This window comes from Oxyura jamaicensis, chromosome 5, assembly GCF_011077185.1.
Source record: "Oxyura jamaicensis isolate SHBP4307 breed ruddy duck chromosome 5, BPBGC_Ojam_1.0, whole genome shotgun sequence".
Classification (NCBI taxonomy): domain Eukaryota; kingdom Metazoa; phylum Chordata; class Aves; order Anseriformes; family Anatidae; genus Oxyura; species Oxyura jamaicensis.
In genome coordinates, this window is record NC_048897.1 from 32,456,673 (window position 1) to 32,483,194 (window position 26,522).

Sequence of the window (26,522 nt, forward strand, 5' to 3'; positions counted from 1 at the left end):
TTGCTACCAATAGGGTTCTGTGGAAGGGGCTGGGAGAGAAGGGGTACGGTGGTGTGGGAGGGGGCTCATTCCCTGGCAGCTGCAGGAGGGAACAGGCTGCTCCTCGTGTAGTGTTTTTCCTCCTTGTCAGCAAAAAGAATATTCGTTTAACACTTTGCATCAAGACTTTGCTTAGAAAGTCTTTATTCATATTTAATTACTAGCTCACTGCAGCTCCCATCTTTAATTACCTTTTAAAAAGCAGGTTATAAAAATGCACTGACATTCGTTTTTTTGTTGTTGTTGCTGCATAAATTATAGACTTCTCAGCTGCTCACCCGAGATCGGTCCAGCCCAAGGAGATGGTGGGGAAGGTTCCCTTTGCTGAGTCTTCTGAAAATCTTAGAGTTTGTCTGTACCTTGCTGTACAGAGCAGGACAGAAACCCTTGACCAGCATTACGTGAACTAGCTCTGTGCCAGAAGCACCAACATGACCATGCTGGCAACCCCTCTGGGCTTAAATGTGCTGAGGGGCCTGGCTAGTCAGCCAGGGTGATATCACACTATGGTGGTGGTAGTGTTTGCAGAGCGGCACTGAGGGTCTCTAGCAGAATGCTCCATTATGCAGGGCAGAATGGCCTTTGCCCATCTTCTTTTGCCTCAACCACATCTGTCTAGGTTTTTGCTTCCTGAACATGCCCCTGGTGAATCTACTTCCTAATCAGCAGTTTTCCTTATAGTCTAGTCCGGAGTTAGACACTCAGAGCTGCTGATACTTTCCTGTGGCCCACACAGTGCTTTGCTGGCCCCATCTGGTACTTTTTCTGAGCTGAGAGTGCTGATTGATTTATTTTGAGGCATGAGAAAGTCCATCACGTAAAACATATTATCAGGCCAAGTGACAGGTGTAAACTGCAACAGGTGTACACTGCATTTTTTTAGATCCCACAAGTCCAGCTTCTGGTTGTGTGCTGGCTTTCACCATGTAAGCTGGCTGATGTTGCTGTAATGGATGGGAGCGTGCGGCGTGACGTTTCAGGAGGGTGATGGTGGGTGGTATTAAATAGCTGCAAAAGGACGGCACAAGAGAACAGCTGTAGGCCGCTGTGCCCAGTAATAGCCAAGGTTGCTGACCATAATCGCTCCAACCTGTTTTCAGGACAGCCTGGAGGGGTACCTCAGATGCTGCCTAGCCACTCCATCTCCTAGAAGAAATGTGCTACTGGGGCTCTGACACAAGTTTCCATAAGCAGAGCATCTTCAAGGCACTTTCTTGGTGAGCTTCACTGGGAAGCCAGGCAATGATAGGGATCAGGCAGGGGACGCAGGCAGAATGAAAGGGCTGAGCCTGTCCAGCTTTGGTGCATGCTGTTACTGGCCTATGGTCAGGGCTTTACTTAGGGATAGTTTCTGGCACCCCAAGCTAATGCCTTTTTCTCTTCTCCTGACAGATAAAAGAGGTCTTCATGAGTTTTGAGGACACACCCTTGGGAGCAGCATCACTAGCCCAGGTGCACAAGGCAGTGCTGCAGGATGGGAGAACAGTGGCAGTGAAAATCCAACACCCAAAGGTCCAAGCTCAGAGTTCCAAGGATATTTTGCTCATGGAGGTAAAGTTACCCATTGACTTTGACTTATAGAGCAGTTGCCATGCAAATGTTTGGGGTACGTGTTCACCCAAACTGTAAGCAGCTGTAACAGCACCATCCTGTAGCTCTGAAACCTCCACAGAGATAAGTGCCGTCTTCCAGGAATAATACAGAAAGTTGGTGAAGATTGCTGTAAGGGTAATTGTGTGAATGGAGAGACTGAACAAGAGTTTAAGAGTGAATGATGGCAGAAGGAGAGACTGGTGAACATGAATGACATCTGAATAAGTCGTGAAATTTAAAAATCAGTCAGCTCCAGATGTGTCTCTGTTGGCTGTGTGCCCATTAGCTGCTGGATTAAACTGGTCTCAGTTCCTCTTTCATTTAGGTCTGTGTAGCCAAGGAGAAGTGACCAGCATGGTTTTCAGTTACATTTCAGTGTGGACTCAACAGTGGCTGAGGTTGCTGTGATCGGTTCTGTTTTTTGATCAGCCCCTAAAGCTGATCTGATTCATGCTGGAAACAAAAACACTGAAAAATGGAGAGGGTCACATAACAGGGACAGACAAATAAATAAGGGATTCAGCTAGGAAATAGTTCCTCTCCTGAATGGTGGGTATCACTCATGTTCCCAATGCAGTGCTGTAGATTCTCCCAAACTTCTGAAATCTAACCTATTGAAGGGTTGAACTGGGGAAAAGCTGTGGCACTACACTGCATTCGAATAATCAAAGATGCCAGTAGTATGGTAGGGAACAGGAAGTGGAGATGGAGCTGAGGTGGAGGGCAGGGGAAGGATTAGGTCTGCAAGTGATAATGCTAATGCTTTTAGCTCTTCTAGCAAGCACACATATGCTGTACGTGTAGCACCACTATGCAGTAATATTGACAGACATTATGTCCATGGGACTAAAGAGAGGAAGATGAAGTTCAGGAAGTCTGGTAAGTGTTCTGGGGGTACTGCTGATGCAATGACACAGAATTCTGCATCACAAGAGATGAGGAATCTAAGATCCTGACAGCACTCTTTCAGAGCAGCACATAACTTAAGCTTTTTAGGCAGCTAGAACACCCTCCTCTGAGCAATACTGGCTAGTCCACAAAGCAGCACAGCCGGTTCCAGCTAGAGCACATCAAATTCTAGCAGAACGTTTATGTTGAACTAGTAGTAACATAAATTTTGAGGTTCAATTAAGTTATTCCATTGGTGTGGGGTATGTCTGTTTCAGTGCTGGTTTGAGAAAAGAGTACTGTTTGAACCGGCTTTGGGTCCAGTTGTAGGTTTGGATTTGATCAGATCCTCTCTGGAACTGACTGCAGTGGTCTGCCCGATGGGTTTGCTTCTGGGAGTTGTCACATGCATAGCAGTTCTCAGGGGGCTTGTGGCATCCTTCAGTCCTGCTTGGGATGAGATAGCAGACACTGAGGAGTCGAGGATGAGCCAGGTATTGAAAGACTGTAAGATCAGGGCAATAAGAGGATCGTGCATAAATAAAACAGGACCCAGGTTTGCCTTGAGATGTTTGTGCTTTCAACAGGGGGTATCAGAAGAAAAATCTCCCCTCGTTCTGTGATGCTCTGATTGGTGGTTATACTGTTAAGAAACATTCAGACAAATAATTTTACAGTGATTCCTGCTTTTTCTGGTTTTAGACTAATCGTCCTGGGAAACTTTAAACTAAAAATGTATTTCCTTTTGGTGATTCATCATTGTCCTTGCTTTATAGACATTCTGTTTTGTCATACTGGAGATCTGTTGTATGCACACAGTTATGTGAAAGTAGTTCACAGCATGACACATGCAGCCTTGTTTTTAAAGGGTTTCCTGCGGACTCTTAGTTTACATGCATCATCATATCCTTGTATGAAACTGTGTTTGTGTAGGCTGCGCTTAAGGACAGGTTATGTCCACTGAGGTTTTGGTCCTTTAAGAATCAGGCAGCCATTGCAGCTAGGTAGGAGGTTAATTTAAATACTCGTGGAGATAGTCTTCTTCAGAGATTGATAGGGAGGAATCTGAATGGGAAAACCTAGATGGAAAATTCCTAAATTCACTTGAGGTTTCATAACGTCAGTGCTGACTCTTTAAAAATCAGGACAGCATCTGATAAATCCAGAGAGAGATCCCTCACTGCTGTTATATCAATACTTGTTTCAGGACAATACGTTAGATAGATGTCAGAAAAGTGACAGGCCAAATACTTTTTAAGTATGTCACTGCTGATGATCAAGTTGGCAAATTGATTCAAAAAAGCATTTAAAGAAAACAAAAAACAATGTATGAATTTTCTCACATCAAGCACCGATAAAATAATCCTGCAGCCCCTATAAAGTTTATGTACATCTTCATGAAGATCGCTGGTTACATTTCATTTGGGTGACATAAATTTGAAAGGATTTATGCCTCTAGATATAACAGTAGAAAAATCATTCAATAGTGTCTGGAACCTGGTGATTACATTTTAAAGGAACATTGAGTTTGGTACTGACATTTAGATAAGAGAAGTAGAGACAGAGGTGGAGAATAAATGTTTTTGCACAGCTGAACAGGAGCGGTGATGGTTCACAAATTTATTTTTTGTCATACGTTTCAATGACAAGAGCTTTCTGTAGATGTGCTTTAATGTTCCTTCTGCAGTCCAGGAGTCCTCACCTCAGTGGTGGAGATCTAGAAAGGGAAACTGTCCAGGAACACACACTGATAAGTTGGTTTTCATTTTCAGATGGACATACAAGTAAGATAAACACAGCAAAGTAGATTGTGCTTTAAGATTTATTCTTGTTTCATGACTCAAGTAGTTAAAAAACCCAACAGATTATTTTCCTTAATATATGGTCCAAATTGTCAACTTTTGTAAATTTGTGACACTGGCAGAGAAACTGGCCCTTTGTTTGAATAGAAAGCATGCAGCTTTGTTTATGCCATCCAGTTGCACAATCTTGATTTGCTTCAGGAAAAACTTGCCCCTTTATTAAATGTTTCTGTAAACAAATGTTTCCAGAAACTTTTTGGCTGGTCTTTTCAAAGCCACGTGCAACTGAATACTTAATCCCCTTAAGAAGAAGAGAAAGCCAGTTGGTGGAGATAGGCTACTTAGAAAACACCACCTCAGTGTTGCTGAGGATGTCTGTTGCTGGCACTGAGGGGGAAATGCCTCTCTAACCTCTGACTAGATCTGCCCTTTAGAGATCTGTAGCCTACTACCAGTATCTGAACTCCACTGTCTTCTCTGAACTGCCTGGTGTGTCACCAAAATTCTTGCTCAGAAGTGGAAGAAGTAGCAGTGAGAAGCATTAATTGTAGATATTCCTCTTTTTCATTATCCGAGGGCTGTTCAAATGAAGCCAAACAGTGTCTTGTAGAATTAGAGAAGTTAGAGACTCAGAAAAGAGTTACTCCTGGGCTCTTCACTTGGCAAGATCTGGCCTTGTCCTCTCTTCTTCAGGGCTTTGCTCACTGATTTCTAGGGTGGGGGCAGATGGGCTCCTAGCACTGCCCTTTTGTGTCTGTTCCATCAGGCAACTTATGGATGTGCCTGTGTGGAATGGCAAGCCAAAATTTGTGTTGCAGAATGAAGGCATGTAACCATATGTTGTACTATGATACTGCAGGAACCCTGCAAGCACTTAGCAGGAAAGTTTTTTTGTTTGTTTGTTTGTTTTTTGGGGGGGGAGGGGTGCTGTCTGTAAGTTACATGGAATGAATTTGTCAAAACAGCATCTGCTTTGTGTAGCTAACAGTGCAGCACTGTGTATAGCTGTGTGGATTTGGCATGTGGCTGATTGTATGTTTCATTGTTCTCAGGTTCTCCTTTTGGTTGTGAAGCAGATCTTTCCAGATTTTGAGTTCATGTGGCTGGTGGAAGAAGCAAAGAAGAATCTACCTTTGGAGCTGGATTTTCTCAATGAAGGCAGAAATGCTGAGAAGGTTGCTCATATGCTGAGGAACTTTGACTTCTTGAAGGTGAGGGAGTACATATTCTCATGCATGTATGTGCATTAAGAGTCTCACTTTATGCCTCACATTCACCTCATTCATCACCTGGAAAAACTATATAGATGGAGAGTGGAGTTTAGTCCCTTTGTGTTGTTTGTCCTAGGCTGTTCTGCTGATATGGACAGCAAAAGCTAGAATGACGCTGATGATGTCAAGTAGCGTTGTGTGTACTGTGTGCATATCCCACAAGGAAGTAGGTTTGAAGATTTGCCTGAATCTATACTCCTGCAGAAAAGCATGTTTTCCCTCTGGGAGTGAGCATACATCCTGCATACACATCGACAGCTAATGCATTCATGTTAGCTTCATATGCAAACGCAGCTGCTCCCATACAGCGCTCTTCCTTCCTGATGCACATACCCCAGCCATTCACTGACAGAGCACACTGACAAATGTCTCAAGGACAGCCAGACATGCACTCATCCCCATCTCTGTAGACATATGCTCCCATCCTCAAATTTGCACATGAACATCTTCTGCTGACATACATGGGGCACAAGCTTCTGTGTATGTATTCTGTAAGTACACAAGTATGATTAAGCCCATATAATGCTGTGGTTGCAGTCACTGACATAACTGCATTGGCACATATATAAAGGCAGCAAAAAATGCACACTCTTTTGGACCCTCCCCTATATGCACGCTAAAATAAGGTTTTAACCTCCTGTTTGTGCAGAAGTCCCAAGATGGAAGTGACAGATGTCTGAAATGAGGTGAGTTTTTGCTAGACTTCATGGGCCAATGCACCCATTTTCTCCTCGTTTCCTCCATGCAAGGACTGTAATTCCTTGTCATCTGACTCCAGGTTTGGGGCAGTCCTGTTGGAGCCCAGGGACAGGAAGCGACCTTTCCCTTGACACAGATAGCTGAAAGCCACCGTGGCTGCAGAAGGCCAAAGGCCAGTGATTTTGCTGAGTGGGCGCTTATCAGAAGTGATGCACCTTGGTGAGCTGCAGCTCTGTTGCAGCTGTAACTAGGATACTGGGAAGTAAATCCCCATGGAGACGGCCAATCGCCTTCTTGCTGGGTTAAGGAGCTATCATGATATCAATATGTGTAACAATAACAAATGGCTTAAGATGGCTAAATAATGGATCCTCCTGTCTGACCTGCCAATTCAGAGATGTGTTCATCACCCAAAGGCAACGGAAGAATTGGGCTCCGGTATCATTTATTTTCCTAAACACGAAAGAAAGCTGAAAAGTGGATTTTGTGCTGTGAACCTAGTTGAGCTTTTAAAGACAGAGATAAATTGTTTCCATGCACTAGCATTACAGCCAAACATCTGTGAGTAATTAAAAAAAATCACTGAAGAATTCATCTGTGAGTGAGAGAGGCATTTCCAAGAGCATAGATAGTGCTTTGTAAGCCCTGTGACTTGCCCCTGTAAATCCTGAGACAAGAATGAGTGTCAACTGAAATGATCTAGGGCAGCAAGGATGTGTGAGTCTGGGAGGCACGCCATGGGAGCTAGAAGGGCTGGGGGACTGTTAGTTTTGGAGTTGGTTTGTTCTCTCACTAAACTCTGCAAAGAGTGGACATCCAGATAAGCTGGGAACGCTGCTGCATTGGGCTTATGTGGCAAGCCTTTGGTAGCAGTGGGGCTGCTGGGGTGGCCTGGCCGCTGTGAGAAGAGCCCAGAAGCTGCCCTGTGTTAGATAAGAGTTCCAGCTGGCTCCAAAGGGACCTGCCTCTGGCCAAAGCTGTGAGAGCAGATCTAAGAAAGGAAAGAAGCTGCTGCACAGCAGCAGCTGGGAGAGAAGAGAGGCAAAACGTAGAGAGGACCAGCCCTCCAGTCACTAAGGCCAGTGCAGCAGGAGGGCAGGAGGTGCTCCAGGCAGGCAGCAGCAGTTCCCCTGCGGCCTGTGGAGAGGCCCCTGGTGGAGCAGGCTGTCCCCCTGCAGCCCATGGGTCCCACACGGAGCAGATCTCCACGCTGCAGCCTGTGGAGGAGCCCCTGGTGGAGCAGGTGGATGTGGCCTGGAGGAGGCTGTGGCCCATGGAGAGGCTGGAAAAGGGGGAGCCAGCCTGCGTGAAGGCTTCTCTTACGCTGCGTCACTGCCTCCCTGTGTGACACAGGGCCTCTTACTTAGACCTCACTCAGCTTGGTTTACTGCAGATTGAATGAAAAGTGCTTTGACATTTTATGCTCGTTACTGTGTCACGTTGGCAATAAGATAGTTAAGGGTCTCCCAGGGTTTCTATGACAAGCTCCTTATTTGTGACACTTGATTTTTCTCCCAGTTTGATTGCAGATGGCCTAAGTACGCAGGGTTTGTCAGCTCAAATGCGTCTGTGTTCCAAGGGGCACTGCTGAGATACAATTTATGACGATGGCTTATCATTTTTAGAGCTGCATAAGTGAGCTCTGTACATAGCAAACGAGATGCAGTTCCTGTCTAAAGGAGCCAAGTGGATGAATCAGAAAGTTGCAATAGGTGCTAAACAGGCCACTTGTAGGAGCTGCAGAGCAGATAAGAAAGCTATCAACCAGTAATGGGAGAGGGAAGTGGTGAAAATTTTGTAAAGTGGGGCCTGAAATGTTGCACAGGCACTCTTTCTGCTGCCATTGTATTGGTGCGTTGTCCTTGCACACATTGCTGCTGTCCTGGGGAAGAAGCCTGCAGTGACAATAGTTGGATTTACCTCTCTTGTGCACAGGAAAGAAACAAGGCCTTGCTTCAACCTCTTCCTTTTTCACTCCTTTCCTGGGTTGTGTGTGATATGCTCTCCATCCTTCCTCAGCCTGTTATTTGACCTAACCCATATTTTCTTGTTTCAGGTCCCCAGGATCTACTGGGAGCTCTCGACAAGGCGTGTCCTTCTCATGGAGTTCATGGAAGGGGGGCAGGTGAACGACAGGGCGTACATGGAGAGGAATGACATTGATGTCAATGAGGTAGTTTCTCAGCTGTTTCTGAACTGGGCATGGTGGGCAATGCAAACCTGATGTTGGACACGAATGCTGACAGAACAGGAAGGGGCAGAAAAGGGAGCACATACAGATATGAACAGAGCGATGAATCTGAAAAATCTTGTTTCTTGTGCTCCTGGGAAAGTATATAATCCTTTTTGAGAAACACTGTCCTGTAGGATTGCACAGCTAGAGATAACTTCAAGGAGACAAATTGCGAGTTACAACCATGCTCTTATATTAAATACACCGATGGCTTGTTCCAAGATGGCAGTTGCTGTTATCCTAAAGGAACAGCTTCAGCCTCTGATCTTTTTTGTTGTTCCTTTTCTTCCCCTCCTTTTTTTTCTGTATTAACTTTCTCTGGGGCAAATGCATGGGATGTACCCTTTGTAACCCAATAGCTGTGTCTCCTTATAAAGGAGATGTAAATTACAGGCCTTAGGTGATCCTTGTTGCTGGAGTGCTGGAATCTCAGCCATGGTGGTTTGCATAATATTCTGCCATGTGTTGTTCTGGTCTGCTTTCCAAAATCTCCCTCTTTCTTCTGGATGCAACTGGGTAGCTTTCTTTGCTTCTTGGTCCTATATTGTTGTGAAGTTTTGCTGCCCTTCATTAAATAGCTGCCAGTTTTCATTCCTGGGGAACCTACATTTCCCTGATGAGTGAAATAATTTGTATGTGTGGCATGATGTTGGGATAGTGCTGAGAATTCTTTGTTGCTAAGAGATTCTTGAGGAAAAGAAGGCATTACTTCCAAGAAGGTCTGAGAAGATGCCTGGGGAAAGGGTTTAAAGCCACCCCTCTCAGTCTGTGAGTGCTGATTGCTGCTCTTACCTTTCCCCTTGTGCCCTACTGATGAGCCTCAAAGTTTCACTTGGTTGACTGGCTGTCAGAGAGGTACAGCATAAAATCAATTGTACTTAACCTGTCCATACACTTAATTCTGAAATCTGAATGCTTCCCTCTATCTCGGCTCTTCCTCCTCTCCACTCCCTTTCTATCCATGGCAAAATTCACATGATAACAGTTAAGACATGCCAGAGACCTTTCAGGGAATGGGAAATGTGAGTTGGGTATGCCCCAGGCAGAGAGAATGTTACATGTATCTTTTCAGCTGCCTCCCTAAGTCAGTCTGAGGTCAGCCAAATTACAGGACTGGGTAACCTGCCTTTTTCTCTGAGTAGATCACCTCTTCCTCTGGTCTTACATCCAGCAGAAGCTGATGAAGCATTTTCTAGTAACTTCTACAGGCAAAAAGACAGGCACCTTGTTACGTGTTTCTCTGCTAAGATACAGGAAAGAAAGTTCAAAGGTTAAAGTAGGTTTTAACTCTCTCCTTTCAATTCTAATTGTGATGAACAAGCCAAGGTCAATGGGCAATAGTGAATGACCGTCTCTTCCCAGCAAGATGTCTGGTCCATTTTCATTAAAGGGACTTCTTAAATGACTCACCTGTAGATAGTGCAGTCTCTATTCTTTCACATCTCCATCAGGAAGAATTTGGAACATTTGGGTCACTAGTATTTCTCCTCCCTCCCAGCAGGGCATCAGAGAGATGTTTGTCAGCTGTTCAGAGGTAGACACAATTCTTTCTCTGTGTCTATTTTGTGCTGATGATCTTTCTTTGTATTTACCAAGGTAAGTACCTCAATGATGCACCTGGTCTGCAAAGAGCACCGTTGTGTGACTCATGAGAACATGATAGCTCATGTACTTTGTTATCAAGAGATTTAAAAAGTCTGGTCCATGGCAGAACACCCAGTCAGCTCCATTCACCCAGAGAGAACAACTGGTCAAAAGTGAGTTGTTTCTTTGAGTGAACATGTCTTACGTAAGTTCTTTTCTTCTGATGTATGGGCAGAGGTCAAATCTAGCCCACAGCACTCAGATACAAAACTGAATATTTCTCAATATTCAGTCCTGAAACTGTCAGAAAGGCTTGTTCTGATGCATTAGCAGGAGGACTCTTGAGCAATGTTCAGATTTTGAGTAGGTCTTCCTCAAAGTTCTTGGGCAGCAGATCTATTCTGATAGGAGAGATTTAAGATGAAAATTTAGCTCTTATTTTTGTTTATCCACCCCTCTTGAAAGGTTGTTTTGTGACATCTTGACATCTTGGCACAACAGGTTCCATGCAACAAGGAAACCACATATTTTGCTGGTCTCTAAATGATGTCTAAAATGTAATTTTTTTAAAAAAAAGTTATCAACAAACTCTTATTACAGCAAGGTATAAGCCTCAGAAGTTTGGGCAATCTGTCAGGTGTGTGATGTTACTCAACTCAGCGGTAGGATTCAACATTTCTGCAGTTTCAGTACCTGTGCTGAGCTGTTCTTTTTCCCTTTTCTCTCTCTGCCCCTCCAAATTAATGATTATCTTTTACTGATTGCCAATAAAGTAATCAAAGGAGGGGATGCCAAGCCCCTCAGAAGCATGTGGTGGGGAAGAAAGTCTGTTGTTATGGCCACGGTGAGATGGTAGGAGCCATGCACACCCCAGACCACTTCTCTTGTGAGGTGCAGCAGATGGTGACAAATACAACCAGGGTCCATTATCAGCTGCTGCTGTTGATGCCATGGGTAAGGAGCTTCATGGCATGGTGGCAAAGTGAACAAAAGGCAGTAGGCACTGAAAAGAGCATGAGGAGGGGGTGGCAACAAAGGTTTCAAAAGTATGATGTGACTTATACAGCAGAATTGGCTTTTAAGAGATGCATTAGCTCCCTATAAATCATCTCAATCTATCTATCAATCAACTCCTCTATCATCTCACTCCATTTTGTTTTACGGGGCAGAGGAAGACGAGTCTTCGCTAAGCAGGATTTCTCTTGTGTGACAACACAGCCTTGAAAAGCAGGCTGAGCCTCTCTTCTCTAAATGGAAAGGATCCCTGAGGTGAAAGCTCCCTTCAAACCAGGTTACTGACATTTACTTAATACCGTCTGTAGCAGGATTATCATTAAAGCTGCCCAAAAGCACATTAATCTCTCTGGATCCGTCCAAGCGCTGGACTGTAATGGCATTTAATCAGAGAAGGCTTTGATTTCTAAAGACAAGTGCAAACACTGAAATATCTGCCTGTGGAACAGTTACTTATTCATGTGTAAGTGTAGCCGAGGAGGAGAATGCAGCTAGGATATTGACAATGGGAGGGAAGCCCGGAGAAGGAATTTATGAGGAAACGAGCTGGTGTGAATTTTGAGGGAAGACCAGGGTTAAGAAAGGGGCCACTTAGAAACTGGGTTGTTCCTGTTTCAAAACACAAGAGCAGTTACATGCTTGCTTGGGAAGATATATTTGGAGGAGGTGGGTAGAGCAGAGAAGGGAGGAAAAATATATACTAAGGGACTCTCAAGTTGTTTGTAGCATACAAAGAGGGAAAGGAAGGCTACTTAGAGCAAGGACTTCTAAGGAAGACCTCAGATGGCACACATGCCCCCTTTGCACCTATTCTGATTTTAACTGATCCATTTAGAGAGACCTTGTCCATATATAAATCTTGACGTTCTCTCTGATCTGCTGCATAGGTCTTCGTTGTCCCTCCTTGTAGGTGCTCTGACTATCTCTGCAGAGGCTGCTGGATCAGCGGGCTATGGGAGCTGTGGAGCTTACAGATGTGCTTGTGGCACATGTTGTATTGCCTCCAGGTAACCAGCCAGTACTGGCAGGCAAGTGGAGAGCTCACCATGATTGCTTTGGTTTGTGTTCAAGTCAGGAAAGGAAATGGTGCTGTGTGCTTCAGCTCACAGAGTGCCTGGTCATGGGCTGTGGATGATTCAGAAGTCAGTGAAATGTTTTGTCCAGCTGAGAAGTGAAAGCAAACAGCTAAGATACTTAAAATGAGCTACTGTGTGCAATTATTGCCATCTGTCACTTCATCCTATTGTGGCTTTTTGCTTCCTTCTGTTACTAAATGGAATCCTCACTGCAATGATATCTCTTAGCTCAATAAAGAGCTCAGCTACCTTCTGATGGTTGACAGCTTTGCAACTTGAAATATGCTTTCAGTGTGGGATTTACCCTTCTGCCAAGAGCCAGGAGCAACTGACTTGGGGCGGCTAAAATTTAAATGGGATTTCCCAGGGTGGAATCCTTTTGTCAGTGCAAGTATGGAAACCTCTCATGTCTCAAGTATTTGTGCTTATAAAACTCAAGTGTTAGATGAAATGGAGCGTGGAGTTCCTGGGGAAAATGGTTATTCTTGCTCTTTGCACCTGCTGATTTAGTCTGGGGAGAGGTTTCCTTACAGATTCTCCTACATTTCTTCTTGCCTGGAGCTTAATGACAGTTCACAAGGCACTGGTAAACAAGGATGGTGACCTCCAGCATTTCCAGCTTCTGAACTATGCAAAGACACCACATAAAGAGTTAAATTGCACAGAAACCCTTCTCTTACTGAAAGTCAGTCTCAAGCCTAAGTGTGAATCAATTGCTTGAGTCTCAGCAAGATGCTTTACGTTAAATCCAAGGAAATACATCTACATTTAAAGCCAAGGGAAAACGATCCCCCTGTCCATTTCAGGTCTGATAGAGATGCAAATAACAATTAAAAGAACAACTGGTCTTCTCTGTAGAAACTTACTAAACTAGCCCATCAGTTCCCTGGCTAGTTAAGTCAGAATATTTCTTCCCATTTAAATGCAGTAGAAGATGTGGCATTGAGCAGTAAAATAATTTCCTCAATTCCCAAAAGAAGGTATGGGGCATGCTAGGAATATACTCTGGAAGCCCTAAAAGCTACTTCTGAATCTTATTGACATCTTATGTGTCCAGATATCACCTTGCTGTATTGCTAGATCAGTAGATAGCGATAGTGCTACGTTACAGAGCACTGTGTTTTGATCCTCACAACTGCATCATAGAGGACAAAGTGTGAAATTGGATCTCTTGTGTGTGACCATCCTAATCTTCCTTCTATGGACAAGAGCCATTTCAGAGCAGACATACAGCAGGCTTCAGATTGTGGCTCTTCTCTATCCACACCCTTTGCTAATTTGACACCAGTTTAATTGGGCAGGATTGTACTCGCAGGATTAAGCAAACCCTTAGACGATGGCCATAATAACAACTGCAGAAGAAAGCAAAACCCAATACACTCTTCAATCCAATTAACCTTCGATTAAGGTTCCAAAATCAATGCTATTCTTTTGGCCTGAGGAGCTAATACTGAGCCCTGAGAAATGAGCTGCACAACGACCTTTACTTTTAATGAGATCAATAGACGTTAGTGTCGCCATGTCTTAAAATAATTGGCAAATATTACAGCCAAATTAATGCCGGAGACTAGTATCTGCTCCTGATCTAAAGAGACAGTCACAAATGGAGGTGGGACAAGAAAAGATAGTGCCCTATCAGGCAGTTTCATCTGGGTCTTATCAGAGGCAGGCAGTGAGATCAGCTCTACAATGACCATGCACAGGATTTTTGTCTTTGCCCTTCTTCTTTGCGTCAGTTGGAGGCATGTAGCCAGGACTGCTGCAGATTGCTCAGGAGGCCAGGAAAGTATCAGTGACTCTTCCTGGATAACTCTGGGCAGTTTTTTTGCAGCTACTAGTGAACGTGGTATTTCTGCCATCTTGTTGCTAAAGGAGTTTTGCGCTCATTTCTTTCTTGCTAATTAGGCATATTGGCCTGGTGTTTGTAAGGGTTTTTATTTGTGATGGGCTTTCCAGTGTTTTATTATCAGGTTGTTCTGTCAGCTGGGCATGCTGTTTTGCTAAGAGGTAGGTTGTATATACAAGAAGAAATACATCACTGCTGTTACCTGTGCTATGGCTTGGGATCCTCTGAATTAGATGACAGAAATGCTGTAGGTGTACTTGGTAAAATACTTGGTACGCTGGATATGAGTCAGCTAACTAGAAAAGGTGGGGATTAGTAGGGAAGTTGTGAAGTAGGTGAGAAACTGATAGAGGCAATGGTAATGAGAGAAATTACCACGATGGAGTTCTGCAAGGTTTGCTCTTCAAACTGATCTTAATAATTCCAGTAGTGACCTTGACACAAACAGAACTTTGTGAAAGAGGCTGTGAATGGCACCAGTTTGGGACGTTTTGTCATTGTAGAGGAGGGTTAAAGTAGCAATAGTACCTGGAGGCCTTGAGGACTGGAGTGATAGAAAGGAATGAAAATGAGAAATACCAAGTGAAAAGCCATACACTTAAAAGCTAATGAGAAGAGTTTCTTAAATATGCTGGGAGTTTATCAGAGGGAAGTGAATGGAGTCAAATCCTGCTGGAGGCCCGTCACTAGTGGTGTCCCCCAGGGCTTGGTACTGGGACCAGTTCTCTTCAGTAACTTTATCAATGATCTGCATGTGAGGATCAAGTGCACCCTCAGGAAGTTTGCAGACAGCACCAAGTCAGGTGTGAGTAACCTCCCACCTGCTCAAAGGTAGGAGAGCTCTGCAGAGAGATCTGGATAAGGGACAGCCTCACCGATGGGCTGAGGCCACCTGTGGGAGGTTCAACGAGGCTGAGTGCCGGGTCCTGCCCTCAGGGCACAACAACCCCATGCAGCACCCCGTAGGCTGGGGAAAAAGGGGCTGGAAAGCTGCCAGGTGGAATTAGGACTGGGGGGTATTGGTTGATAGGTGGCTGAATATGAGCCAGCAGTGTGCTCAGGTGGCCAAAAGGCCAACAGCATCCTGTCTTGTATCAGAAACTGTGTGGCCAGCAGAACTGGGGAAGTGATCGTACCCTGTACTCAGCTCTGGTGAGACCGAACCTCAAATCAAATACTCTGTTTAGTTTCAGGCCCCCCACTACAGGAAGGACATGGAGGTGCTTGAGCATGTCCAGAGAAGGGCAACGAAGCTGGTGAGGGGTCTGGAGAACAAGTCTTAAGAGGAGTGGCTGAGGGAACTAGTGTTGTTTAGCCTAGAGAAAAGGAGGCTCAGAGGAGACCTTATCATGCTGTACAGTTACCTTAAACTATAGAAAGCATTTTTAAAAACTGTAAGCATTTTTTTCAAAATGAAAATATTGGGTAGAAAATGGGTGGTTTGCCTGAGACAGTGTCATGGTCATGTCATATCATGTGGCAATGACAGGTTGCTATTTGTGTTGGCTGGCGAGGACACAGGTTTTCTTGGTGGCTGTAGTCATCATATTCTGCTGCAGCACAGACAAATTGAACTTCTTTTTGGCAATAACACACCTGGCAATAGGCAAGGATGTGCCTCTGGCCAAAACCCGAGTCTGGTGTCAGTGTGACACATCAAGCTCAGCTCTGCCTGCTGACTGGCATAGTTTTTCTTGTTTGTTTGTTTGTTTGTTTGTTTTTCCTTATAATGTTATGCCTAAATTATCCTATTCTTGATTACACCTGCTTCTACCTAGTTGTATTTCTTGTAGCACATTCAGTGCTACAAGTGCCTCTATTTCCTTGGTATTCAAAGCTTTTAAAATTGGTAGACTGTCTCTTCTCTGGTATTCTTTAGCCAGCTCCAGAACCTTCAGCTCTTTTAATCTTTTTTCCTAAGTAAATTCCTCCTGCATCCTGCTCATTTATTTGTTTTCTCTAAACTAACTCCATGTTGTGTGCATCTCTCTTAATGAGGTGTCTTGAAGTGAATGCAGGGTGATCATTATTATTTTTTTACCATGCACGGCAGAACAATACTGGGAGACCCTGGTAATCATAAGGACCTTGTGTTGGATGATAAACAGGGAAAGGAATGATGACCTCACCGTGTCATAACAAAATGCCTGTGTGTTTACTTTGGTCCTTGCTTCCGTAAATCATTGCAACCTTTTGTCTAATTTGCTATGCACCTTCACCCCAAGGTCTTACACAGCCTGAATGCATGCTGAATTCCTCTCTTCTCCTGAGTAGAGGTTTTCATGTGTTTGTTTTCTCGTTTCACCTAACTGCATTCTTCCAAAGTGAATTCTTGGTAAGTTAGTTGTCCAGTGGTATTTTCAGTAAGGACACTGAAGGTCAGTAGTGATGGGGCACTGTGCTGGAGAAAGCAAAACAGGAGTCAGCATCTATGGGAAGTTTGGTGACATAGATGGCAGGTTCTTCCAACTGCTTTTCCACAAGTGTTTTAAGATCCTTATTCTATGAATATTCAAAAAGTAAACTGTGTTAGCTGGTGATTAATTTGGAAAACCGTGTACTGCTGTTAGTCTTCCCTGACCAGGGGAGCCTGTATGCACTCCAAGCACCAAGACAAACTGATCCTCAAGGGCACCCTGTCTGTTAATCTTTCTTGAAACTGCTTAGACGATGTCAATGGAAGATGAGCGCTTCGGAGTTTAGGGGAGTTCACTCCAGGCAAGCTACTGGGAATCGTTGTCAGTAGTCACTAAGGTCTCAGAGAGAGAAACTCAAAAAGCAAGCACACATGGAACAACAGACCTACAGTTACCCATGCACGAACAAACAGTCATCGACATATGTGTTTTCTGATACCAAGAAATAATATTTTTTGCTAATATTCAGGCACAGAACTGTACCAAACATATATTACCTGCTCCACAGGTTGTAGACGCATAGGTCTTTTGCATAGCCTTGTATCTCATCCAGAGAGCAAGCTGTGTTGGTGGCGGTACTTGTCGCTGCTCACTGCTGTGTGTAATGATGTGAGTGCCTAGGAAAAAGAGGAAAACTTGAAGAAGGAATATATTTACCTTTATTTTTAGTTTTTCTTTTCCTGTCCCAGTCTCCTTTCTCTGGCCCATTTGGGATGTAGAGCTAGAAAGCTGGGAAACTTTGAGAAAAACATAATTCAATTTTTACTTTACTTTTCCTTTTTTTTCTCTCTGAACCGTTAGTGAAAGTCTTTTTGTACTAAGTTTAAGAATCCTATAATAGCCACATTTCAGTACACATTTAAGAATCCTATAATAGCCACATTTCAGTACTTCAGCAAGTGCACATTAGATAACTATATACAGAAAATGAAGTTATGTAAGTAAAAAACTTACAGCATTGGACACATGACACGTCTGTACCAAAGGTGCTATATATAGTATATGTGTCTTTGAAGACTCATGGAGCTGTATTGCAATTAATGTACATAAAGGCATCATGGTTACTTCTTAGCCTTTTGCTCTAGAAACATGAATTCCTTTTGTCTGAATTATAATGATTGGTCACTATTTTTTTTTTTATACTCTAATTTCTAGAAATATAGCCTTCTTTTTTGTTTAGAACTCAATAGCATTGATGCTTTCTATGTTAAATTAATTTATCTTCAATTTTAGAGGTATGTCAGCAGACAAAGATACACTAAAATACTTTAGTGTGCAGCTCCATCTCTTACTCTAAGTAAATTTCCTTTTTTCAAAGGTAAAGACTATTTTATTTTATCATAAATCCCTGTAACATATTTTCTGTATGCTAACTAAATTGTACAGAATGCTTTCCTCTCTCTTAAAGAAGCTGTAAATTTTAGTTTCAGTGCATTAACTACTGGAAATATTGAAGGCTGTACTCTGGTGAAGTAAATATGACAGAGAAGGGAGAGAGGGGAGGGAAGTGAAGGTTTTCTTGTACCCATGACCCAGCCCGTGGGTCTGAGCAGGGCTGCGACCCCTCTAAGGTGATCCATGGTAAGGTGGGAAGATGAATCCCAAGCTCCCATTGTGTTGTGTCTTGAGCTGTAAAAGGCTATGACCACAGATAGTAAGTAACCTGTCTGCTGATCGTGGCTCAAGAGGAGACACCTGCCCTGCACCTGAAGCAGCCACAATGTCCAAGTCCACTTCTCCTGGTGTGCAGGTCCTTGGGAGTCTGCATGAGTGAATGATTAGCTCAGGACTGACTATCTGGCACGTCCTTGGACTGCCAGGTTCTACTTAACCTTTCTAGGATGTCAGAACACCTGATACATTGGACCTATCAAATTTTATAGCTAAATCACCTGCATGGGTGATTTGGCGTGGGGGCCATGTCCCCATGATTCAGTAGTTGCTCCAGGTCCCACCTGAGGGAAGGAGGGTTGTCCCATATTTTTCTACAGCTGCCCCTGTTGGTGTGCTGCAGGAAGGGTTCCCATGCTTCCTTCCCACTTGTAGTTAGCTTCCTTCCCACTTGTAGTTACTTGGGCTTTCCTCATCAGGATGTTGTTCTACACAGGGCTGCTCTGCTTCCAGCTGCTCCCCCTGGGCTCTTGGTGCTTCAGCCAGATCGGGAGCCCTGTCCTGATGCGGTAGTGTGGCATTGTTCTGTGGCTTCCAAAACAGCCACTGTACTCCTCTCAGAGGTGGCTGCATTTCAGAGGTGGGTAAAGGAAGCCCTTCCCTGGCTGTCAGGTTTTCTGCAGGACAAGCTGTTGTTAGTATAACCATTACCTCTTCCGCCACCTCCACCTGTGGGGACAGCTGCCTGTTTGCTGCTTACATCGTGTGTCTGCTTGAAATCATTTATAACGATTGACTTTTAATTGTCTTTTAATTGCTTGCTCAGCACTCTGCTGTGGAGCATCGTGCCACTTTCTGATGGCAGGGGAGACCAGCAGTGGGATGTCAGGGTGAGAGGTTGCTGTGCTGGTGTGGTGAGGGATTGATCTGAGGTCCTGGGGATGTTCACTAGCTCCTAGGAGATTTTAACTTTAATAACATCTCTGGGTGATGAGAAGCAGTGGCATGGAGGGACACAGCAATGACAGGATGATTTAAACAGCTTTTCTGTGCTGCTTCATCTTCACAGACATCGTAAATCAGATTAGTGTGGGACTGAGGAAAGGAAGGGGGAAAGTAGGGGACAGCGTGATGGAGGGAGGGCAGAGCGAGCCTGCGTTCGTTCTGGTAAGCAGGCAGACAGGCTGATCCTCTCACACCCCTTCTCCACCAGGCCCTGCTGTCATCCATTGAAGGAAACACCTGAATCTTCATACAAGTGGCATTTCACCCACCCCAGCAGCTTCTTCAGTACCTTCCCTGTCAATGTCTATCTGACACTATCTGCTGTCTCATTTTCCTCCTCCTTACCAGAAGCCTCATTCCTACCCACAGGTCTTCTCTTTTTCATGCCAGATAAATGTCTCAAATAACCCCTAACCCTGCAAACATCTTTGTGATACCCTGTGTGGATCCTTCCCTGCACACCCTGGATCCCTGTGCAGCAGACACCAGCAGCTGTACCGTGTATTTGTCAGCATGAGGGGTCCCAGGAGCTCTGTGTGGGGAAGTTGGCATGTGCTAGCCCCTTGCTCCCCCCAGTGCTGGCACGCAGGGGCTGCCTCCCCTCCCTGGCTCACTCCCTGCTGGGGGTGGCAGTGTGTGACCAGCTCCTCTCTCCTTACAGATCTCTCGCAACCTAGGGAAACTCTACAGTGAAATGATCTTCGTGAATGGCTTTGTCCACTGTGACCCACACCCAGGCAACGTGCTGGTGAAGAAGTGCCCATCCTCTGGCAAGGCCCACATTATCCTCCTGGACCATGGGCTCTACCAGGTATGTAACTGGGGTGGGGTTCCAAGGCCCTGTGAGGCTGCCCGTGGGTGTCAGGCTGGAAGAGCATACCCAGCTGCAGCCTTGCTCCTTGAAGCCTGCATGAATACATTTTTCCTATTACTCCCATAACCCTCCAAGGAAATTTCCTGGCCCTGAAGTGGGTGATAGGGCATAGCTAGGGGGCACAAGGCTTTCCTCCTTGTTCCCTGCCCTCCATAAACTTCTGAGGGCCGTGTCTCCCTCCCCAGGTGCTGAGCGAGTCGTTCCGCATGGACTACTGCCACCTGTGGCAGGCCCTTATCAAGGCCGATATGAAGAAGGTGCAGAAGTACAGCCAGCGGCTTGGGGCGGGGGATTTGTATCCGCTCTTCGCCTGCATGCTCACCGCCAGGTCCTGGGAGTCTGTCAACAGGGGCATTGACCGGTCACCGGTCTCAGCCAGCGAGGTAGGACCTGTGTGCCCTCCCCTACTGTGTGCCCTCCTTCTCGGGTACCTTCCCTTGTTCTAACCCCTTGTATGGCTGATACCAGACTGGTATTGGGCAACCCCTGGCAGCTCCATAGCAAATTCTGCCTTGGCAGCTGAACTAGAAGAAGCCAGGAATCCTTCTGCAGAATCTTTCTGCACTGTTTTATAGTGGCTAAACTTAATCTCCCAGTTTTACTTGTCATGGGCTGCTTAAATTTTGTATAATATTTTAATGGCTAAGTGTTTACCAGTTCTGGCAGGAGAAACATTTGTAAATCAGGTTTTATTAAAAAGAAAAGAAGTGTTTAATGCAGCTGTGCAGGGAACCAGCAAGGAGGATAGGGTGAGGTAGAAGAGATATAAAGGCCTAGTGGGAAGATATGAGAAGGATAATGCATTATCACTATTCATGTAAATGACTATCAGCACTGATACAAACTCCTAAAAACCCTCGGAAATTACCTCCCAATCAGAAACCCTATTAACTTGGAGTCAAGGTTGCTTAACTGCAGATTCTGTCAACTCAATCACTACAAATCTAGGAAATTGCCACTTACATTCTCCCCGCTTTCCTATCCACACATGCTGGGATCCTTCTCACGCCTGCTAGCACTCCTGACATGCACACATTGCCTTAAGAATAGTAGCAGCCCCTGCCAGCTGTGCTTTTTTTTAGAGGTGAGCATATAGTGATGTGATTTCAGGAAATGGACCAGAGAAAGATGTTGTATCCTATGGTTTGTTCTTATCTCCACACATTTGTAGTGGATAGAATGAAATTAATTTAAGTAGCATTAAAATATTGTTCTGTGAAATGCTCTCCTGGAAATTCCTTTGGGTTGGTGTTTCGTTTTGATGAATGGGGCTGAATTTGCTGTACTGACTTGCCATTACCCGCAGTAATGAGTAGGTCAGATACCTGGGGTAATGGAACCCCCCCAATAATTTGATTGCTTCCTACCTGAGTTAATTTTCTGCATATCAGAAGTAATATGACTGTTTAGCAGATCTGTGCTTGATCTGCTGAGTTCTGGAGCTACCAGCTCCAGAAGAAAACTCCGAGACACTTCAGTGAATTTACACAGAGCTGCCTCCAGTGCTATAAGGCCAGCGTTGAATCTGAGCTAATAAGTGATGTTTGTCCTAAGCTGGCTCGTGTAAGTTATGCAGAGATGTGACTGTGGCTGCATGGTGCACGGTGTGGGCTAATGAACTTTGTCAGAGCTGAATTGCTTGTATGGAGCCAACTCTGTTGTCTCGGCCTATATGACACAATTAATGCTGAAACTGGATAATCCTGCAGCAGATAATGGGGAGCTGAGCAGATTTACTGTGACATTAGGAAATGAGCTGCTGTTTGCCCTTAATTTAGAGGTGAATTGGAAAGATCGTGTCAGCAGCAAGAGCCAAGTGCCCATGTAGGCAGGTGCCATCAGCAAAGAGCTCGGATGAACGTTCTTGAGGATGGATTGACAGCAGAGTGGTCTGAGAGACAAGTAAACCCTCCTGATATGATATCTTAGCTGTTGTGTGCTGTGTCCAGTCTGGGGCACTGTCTCCTGAGAAAGGTTTGATGAAAGCAGGGAGAGGCCAGTGGGAAGCTGGTGGTCAAGCAGATGCAACTCATGAGCTAAGTCTGGGCAAGTTAGCGCAGAAAAAGTCCAGAAAAGTGCAGGTTGAGGGGAGATGTGTGATTTTCAAATCTGTTAAAGACAGATTGCAAACAGGACAAGAAATAATGGGTTTAAAGTTCAGCTAAGGAGATTTTGGTAATAACATGAGTAAAGCAGGATCTAATGACAAGGCTAGAGAGACACTGGTGTGGGTGGTCTGGGGAGGATGCGGGTCACATCACTGAAGGGTTTTAAGAGCAGGCTAGGCAAACGTGTGAGGGTTGCCATAAGTGTAGTTGTTCCTGCCTTGAGCCAAGGCCAGGCAGCTGACCGCCCAGGGTGGCTGCTAGCCTTATCTCATTGGATTTTATGTCTGTGCTTAGTTGCATCCTGCAGCAGCCTCTGTGATTGCAGCCAAGGGGCTTTTCTCAGGTCCTGTGGCATAGCTCATTTCTTCCTCCATGCACAGGCTTCACCCTTCACAGAAAATGACAGTTCTGATGACAGATCTTGTGGTTGCTTTGTGATGTGTACAAACAGCTGGAGCTAAAAATAAAAATAAAAGGAATAGAAAAGAAAACCTATGCATGGAAAATAAAGTAGCCTCTTCAGTGATGCTGGCAAGGGTGAGAGATAAGAATATCAGGAAGGAATTTTCTGCCAACAAATACTGGAACACATTTAACATTTAGGAGAGCTAAGCATTTTTGTGCTGAAGATTTGTGTGTTAGATTGGTGATGGAGGCAGAACAGAAAGATTTATGTGTCAACACCAAAGCAACCATGATGTTGTGTAAGCTGGATACACCTCTGACCATCACGGCCTGCACACTACATTTGTGTGGGTTTTTTCCTCTCTAATAAGTCTGAGGTTCACAAAGGGTGGGTGTCACCCCGTATCATGAAATACAGACCTGTCATCCCCTCATTCCACAGAAGAGAAGGTTTTAGAGCTGTCCTTTCTCTCCCCCACAAAGGAGCCTCACTCTCTGTAAGAAGTCATTTACTACCCTTTGCATGTGTCCTGCTGGTTACTGGAGATTTCAGGTGTTCCAAGGACTTTTTTTAGATTTCTTGATATGGGTCTAGATGGACCTGTAGGCTGACACATTACAATTCTGTGCTCTTTTGGGTTAACATAAAAGTCTACGTAATGTTTTCACACCTTCACTGAGCTGTGTTGAGGATGGGACTAAGCTAAGCCTTGGAAAGAGCTCCATCAGTATATCATGAAGCCATCAGTTGCATGGGACAGCAAAATGCACATAGCAAGGAGCAGCCTGGTTGTCCTTGCAGCATGCCCGACTTCTGAAGCAGTCCTGTGGTACTTGCAGCACTGCCAGCATTGGGTCTGTTGAGGTGACACTCAGTCAGAAAGCTGCAAAGGCAGTAATGAAACGTTGGTGTGGTCTGCCTGGGGCAAGAACTGAGATAGCAAAAAACGCCCTGTTCTCCTGAGAGGCTGTTAATGCTGCCAGTAAGGTGAAGGGGCCTTGTCTCGGTGAAGGGCAGGTGGAATACAGCGAGAGTGATGTGTGCCTATGCACTGAGTGCCTGGGACAGCCAGCTGCCTGCTGCAAAACAGCAGGAAGAGCTCTTTAGCACCTGGCCAAGAGTCATGGTCTGGCAAAAAGCTGTCTCCTCCTGCCAAAACTCAGCTGTGTCTGGACAGGGGTTTCCCATACACTCTCAGCTTCTCTCTCCTTTCTTTCTGACATGACCTGGCTGACTGCAGGATGTGGAGATCCGGTCCAATGCAGCTGCTTACCTACCCCAGATCACCCAGCTCCTCAACAACGTACCCCGCCAGATGCTGCTGCTGCTGAAGACCAACGACCTGCTAAGGGGGATTGAGTCAGCCCTGCACACACGGGCCAGTGCCAGCTCCTTCCTCAACATGTCTCGCTGCTGCATCAGAGCTGTTTCCACGTGAGTTTCTTCTCCAGGCACTGGGGTCCAGACATGGAGCCGCCTCCAGATATGGAGGGCTGGCTGCTCCCTGGGGGCTGAGGGCCAGCAGGCCAAGGAACAGTCCTGAGCCAGGCAAGCAGGGCAGGCCCAGTGATGCTGACCAGGTTCAACCAAAAGTCCGTATTATAATGCAACATCACAGGGATAAGGCAGGTCCAGGGGCAAACAAGGAAGCTGACCTACAGAGCACGCCTAGTGGTAGCCAGGCAGATCCATAGGGACAGGACAGGGCTGAGGCTAAGCCAGGAAGTTCACACCCAGCTTAGGGGCCTTCAGAGCAGGGCATGAGCTGGAGACCAGTACTCCTCCAGTGCTGGGCAGGCACTGAAAGCCCAGACTTCAGCTTAAGTAATGCTCCTGGGCCTATAAGCAGAGAGAGTGAAGGAGGCCCCAGGCTAGTCAGAGCCATGAAGCCCTCCACTCAGGGCCCTGACAAGGCCTGACTTGGATCTTGACCTCTTACCCTTAGCAATGGACCCCTCCCGCTCATTAGAGCATCTGCTGAGGTCTGACCCCTGCTCAATTATACACCTTAGCACCTTTTTGTGCTGTTCTTGCTCCCATTGGCCTCTCCACAGGGCAGACATGTCACCCTGCAGCTGGGTACAGGGATGGGGGTGCAGCCTGTAGGATAAGGTTTTAGGGTTTGGCCCTGTAACCCAGAAGAGGGGATGGGGCCCATTACAGGCATCAACACTGGGAAGTTTTTGTGGGTGGGAAAGATCTGCAAGTTCTCTGCTGCCTGCTTCTGCAAGGTGTTGGGGCTGACTGTGAAGATCAGGCTTGTGTTTAAAGCCCAGGAACAGGAATCAGGCAGCAGATTTCCACCTGTGAGTCAACTCATTTCCCCTACCTCAGATGCCTCCTCCTTGCAGAAGAAATAACTGTTATTTGTCTGAATGATGAGAGAAATGCAAGGCCCAGTTAACCTTTGCTTCTAAAGAAAAGTGGAGAATTATTTTTCTTGGAATCAATTCATCAGGATTGTTGGACTGCTATGAAGGTACTACCAAGAAGGGCTACAGGGGTGTGCACCTGTGAGCTGAAGTGAAGCTGGGCACAGAAGCAGATTTTGCCATGGTCCAGGCTCAGTACATGCAGTGGGAAGGAAACTGGGCTCACACAGAGAAGGCTGTCTCTTCTGTCAGATTTGTGCCAGAAAGGGAGTCCCCAGCTCCTCAGGAGCATCTACTTGAAGAAAACTCCTGCTCCTGGTGGCGATTCTCCAGGAGCGGGATGGTTCCCTCCCCTGCGGAGGGTTGGTTGTACGGGAGCTGCAGGACAGGCTGCCTTCCTGTCGGGCTGCGTCCTGCCGGAGCTAACACGGCTGTTCCTCTCGTTCTAGGTATCAGAGGAGCAAGAGTCACTCACTTTACAGGAGGGTCCAGATCTCACTCACAGAAGGACTGAGCCTGTGGCAGATCAACTTGTATGAACTCTTCCTGTGGCTGAAGGGGTCCCGGCTGGGGAACTGGGTCATTGCTCTCCTGAGCTGGATGCACCATTCCACATACTGACACGAGCTGGTGGGAGAGGCCTGGCTGTTCCCTCTCTCACTTTTGCTCTCCACGGCACATTTGCCTTTCTGACTGTTTCTGTCTATCCTGTGGGCTATTTTTGGGTCTCCTTCCTTGTTACATGCTGCACTGTCCATGCATGTTGCAGCATTAGCTCTCTCTGTGGCAGCAAGAGATGGAGTAGGTACCAGGGCTCTGCTGATTTATGGGTTAGGAAAGGGAAGTGTGGAATACTGTGTGTCAAGAAGGGCATGGTACTTTCTCTCCCCACTTGAACAGGGGAAATTCCACACAGATTCCAGTGGGACTGCACTGGAAGCAAAAGCCTTTCCTAGGCTTTTTCTTAAGCAATCCTAAAAAAATTAAGAGAATCACAGACCGGCCTAGAATGCCCCACAACATTTGTCTGACCCTCAGAGAAAGCTGGTATATCCCTTAAAAAATCCGATAGGGTTCATATTAGTTATTGCAGAGTCTCCCTGCAAGTGCCTGTGTATTTCTGGACTTTCCCAGGCCCATTTCCTTGCAGTTGAAGTGGGGGAAGGGGACAGTGGTCCTGTGGTCCTGCTTCTTTTCTGGGATTCAGGGAAGGCAGGAAGGATGATGACTCAGGGCTCTGAAACTGCTGATAATGTACGTGTACTGTACAGCGTTGCCACATAGCAAAATAAATGTGTTGCATCAAAGACATTTGTGGGAGGGATGCTGGCTGTACACTCAGGGTGACACTGTGGCCTCTGACCTCTGTCCTGTTCCCGTCTCTCCATGGAGTGAGTGATGCCAGGCAGTGCTTGTTAATTCTTTGCAAGTCAAATGAAATGCCATCTTGCTCTGTCCTCTGCTCAAGAGGTTTGTTCCACATCTGGGTCCTCTGGTACTGTGCCAGATGTGTTGGGGTGAGATGGGGTGTTGTTCTGGAGGACACACAACTCCTTGCCACCCAGATCCGTGTGGAGTCTGCCTCCTCCCTGGCTGCAGGAGCGTGCTGCAGCACATCTGTGAGACGTCATCATCCCCATGTTGCACATCGAGCATTTCACCTCGTCCCTGCCTGTGACATTTC

The 26,522-nt window shown here is 45.7% G+C and overlaps 1 protein-coding gene across 8 annotated transcripts in view; it reads left to right on the plus strand.

The window, feature by feature from the left end:
* Positions 1–26,185, plus strand: part of ADCK1 (aarF domain containing kinase 1) — an 86,435-nt gene extending 60,250 nt beyond the window's left edge. For all 8 annotated transcript variants that reach the window (XM_035327806.1, XM_035327804.1, XM_035327803.1 and 5 more), the window contains 7 exons: positions 1,432–1,590; positions 5,375–5,533; positions 8,349–8,465; positions 19,740–19,889; positions 20,138–20,335; positions 23,707–23,900; positions 25,288–26,185. In XM_035327806.1, coding sequence (XP_035183697.1) covers positions 1,432–1,590; positions 5,375–5,533; positions 8,349–8,465; positions 19,740–19,889; positions 20,138–20,335; positions 23,707–23,900; positions 25,288–25,459 — 1,149 coding nt within the window. In that variant the 3' untranslated portion in view covers positions 25,460–26,185. The remainder of the gene's footprint in view (positions 1–1,431; positions 1,591–5,374; positions 5,534–8,348; positions 8,466–19,739; positions 19,890–20,137; positions 20,336–23,706; positions 23,901–25,287) is intronic.
* Positions 26,186–26,522: the final 337 nt, after the last annotated feature.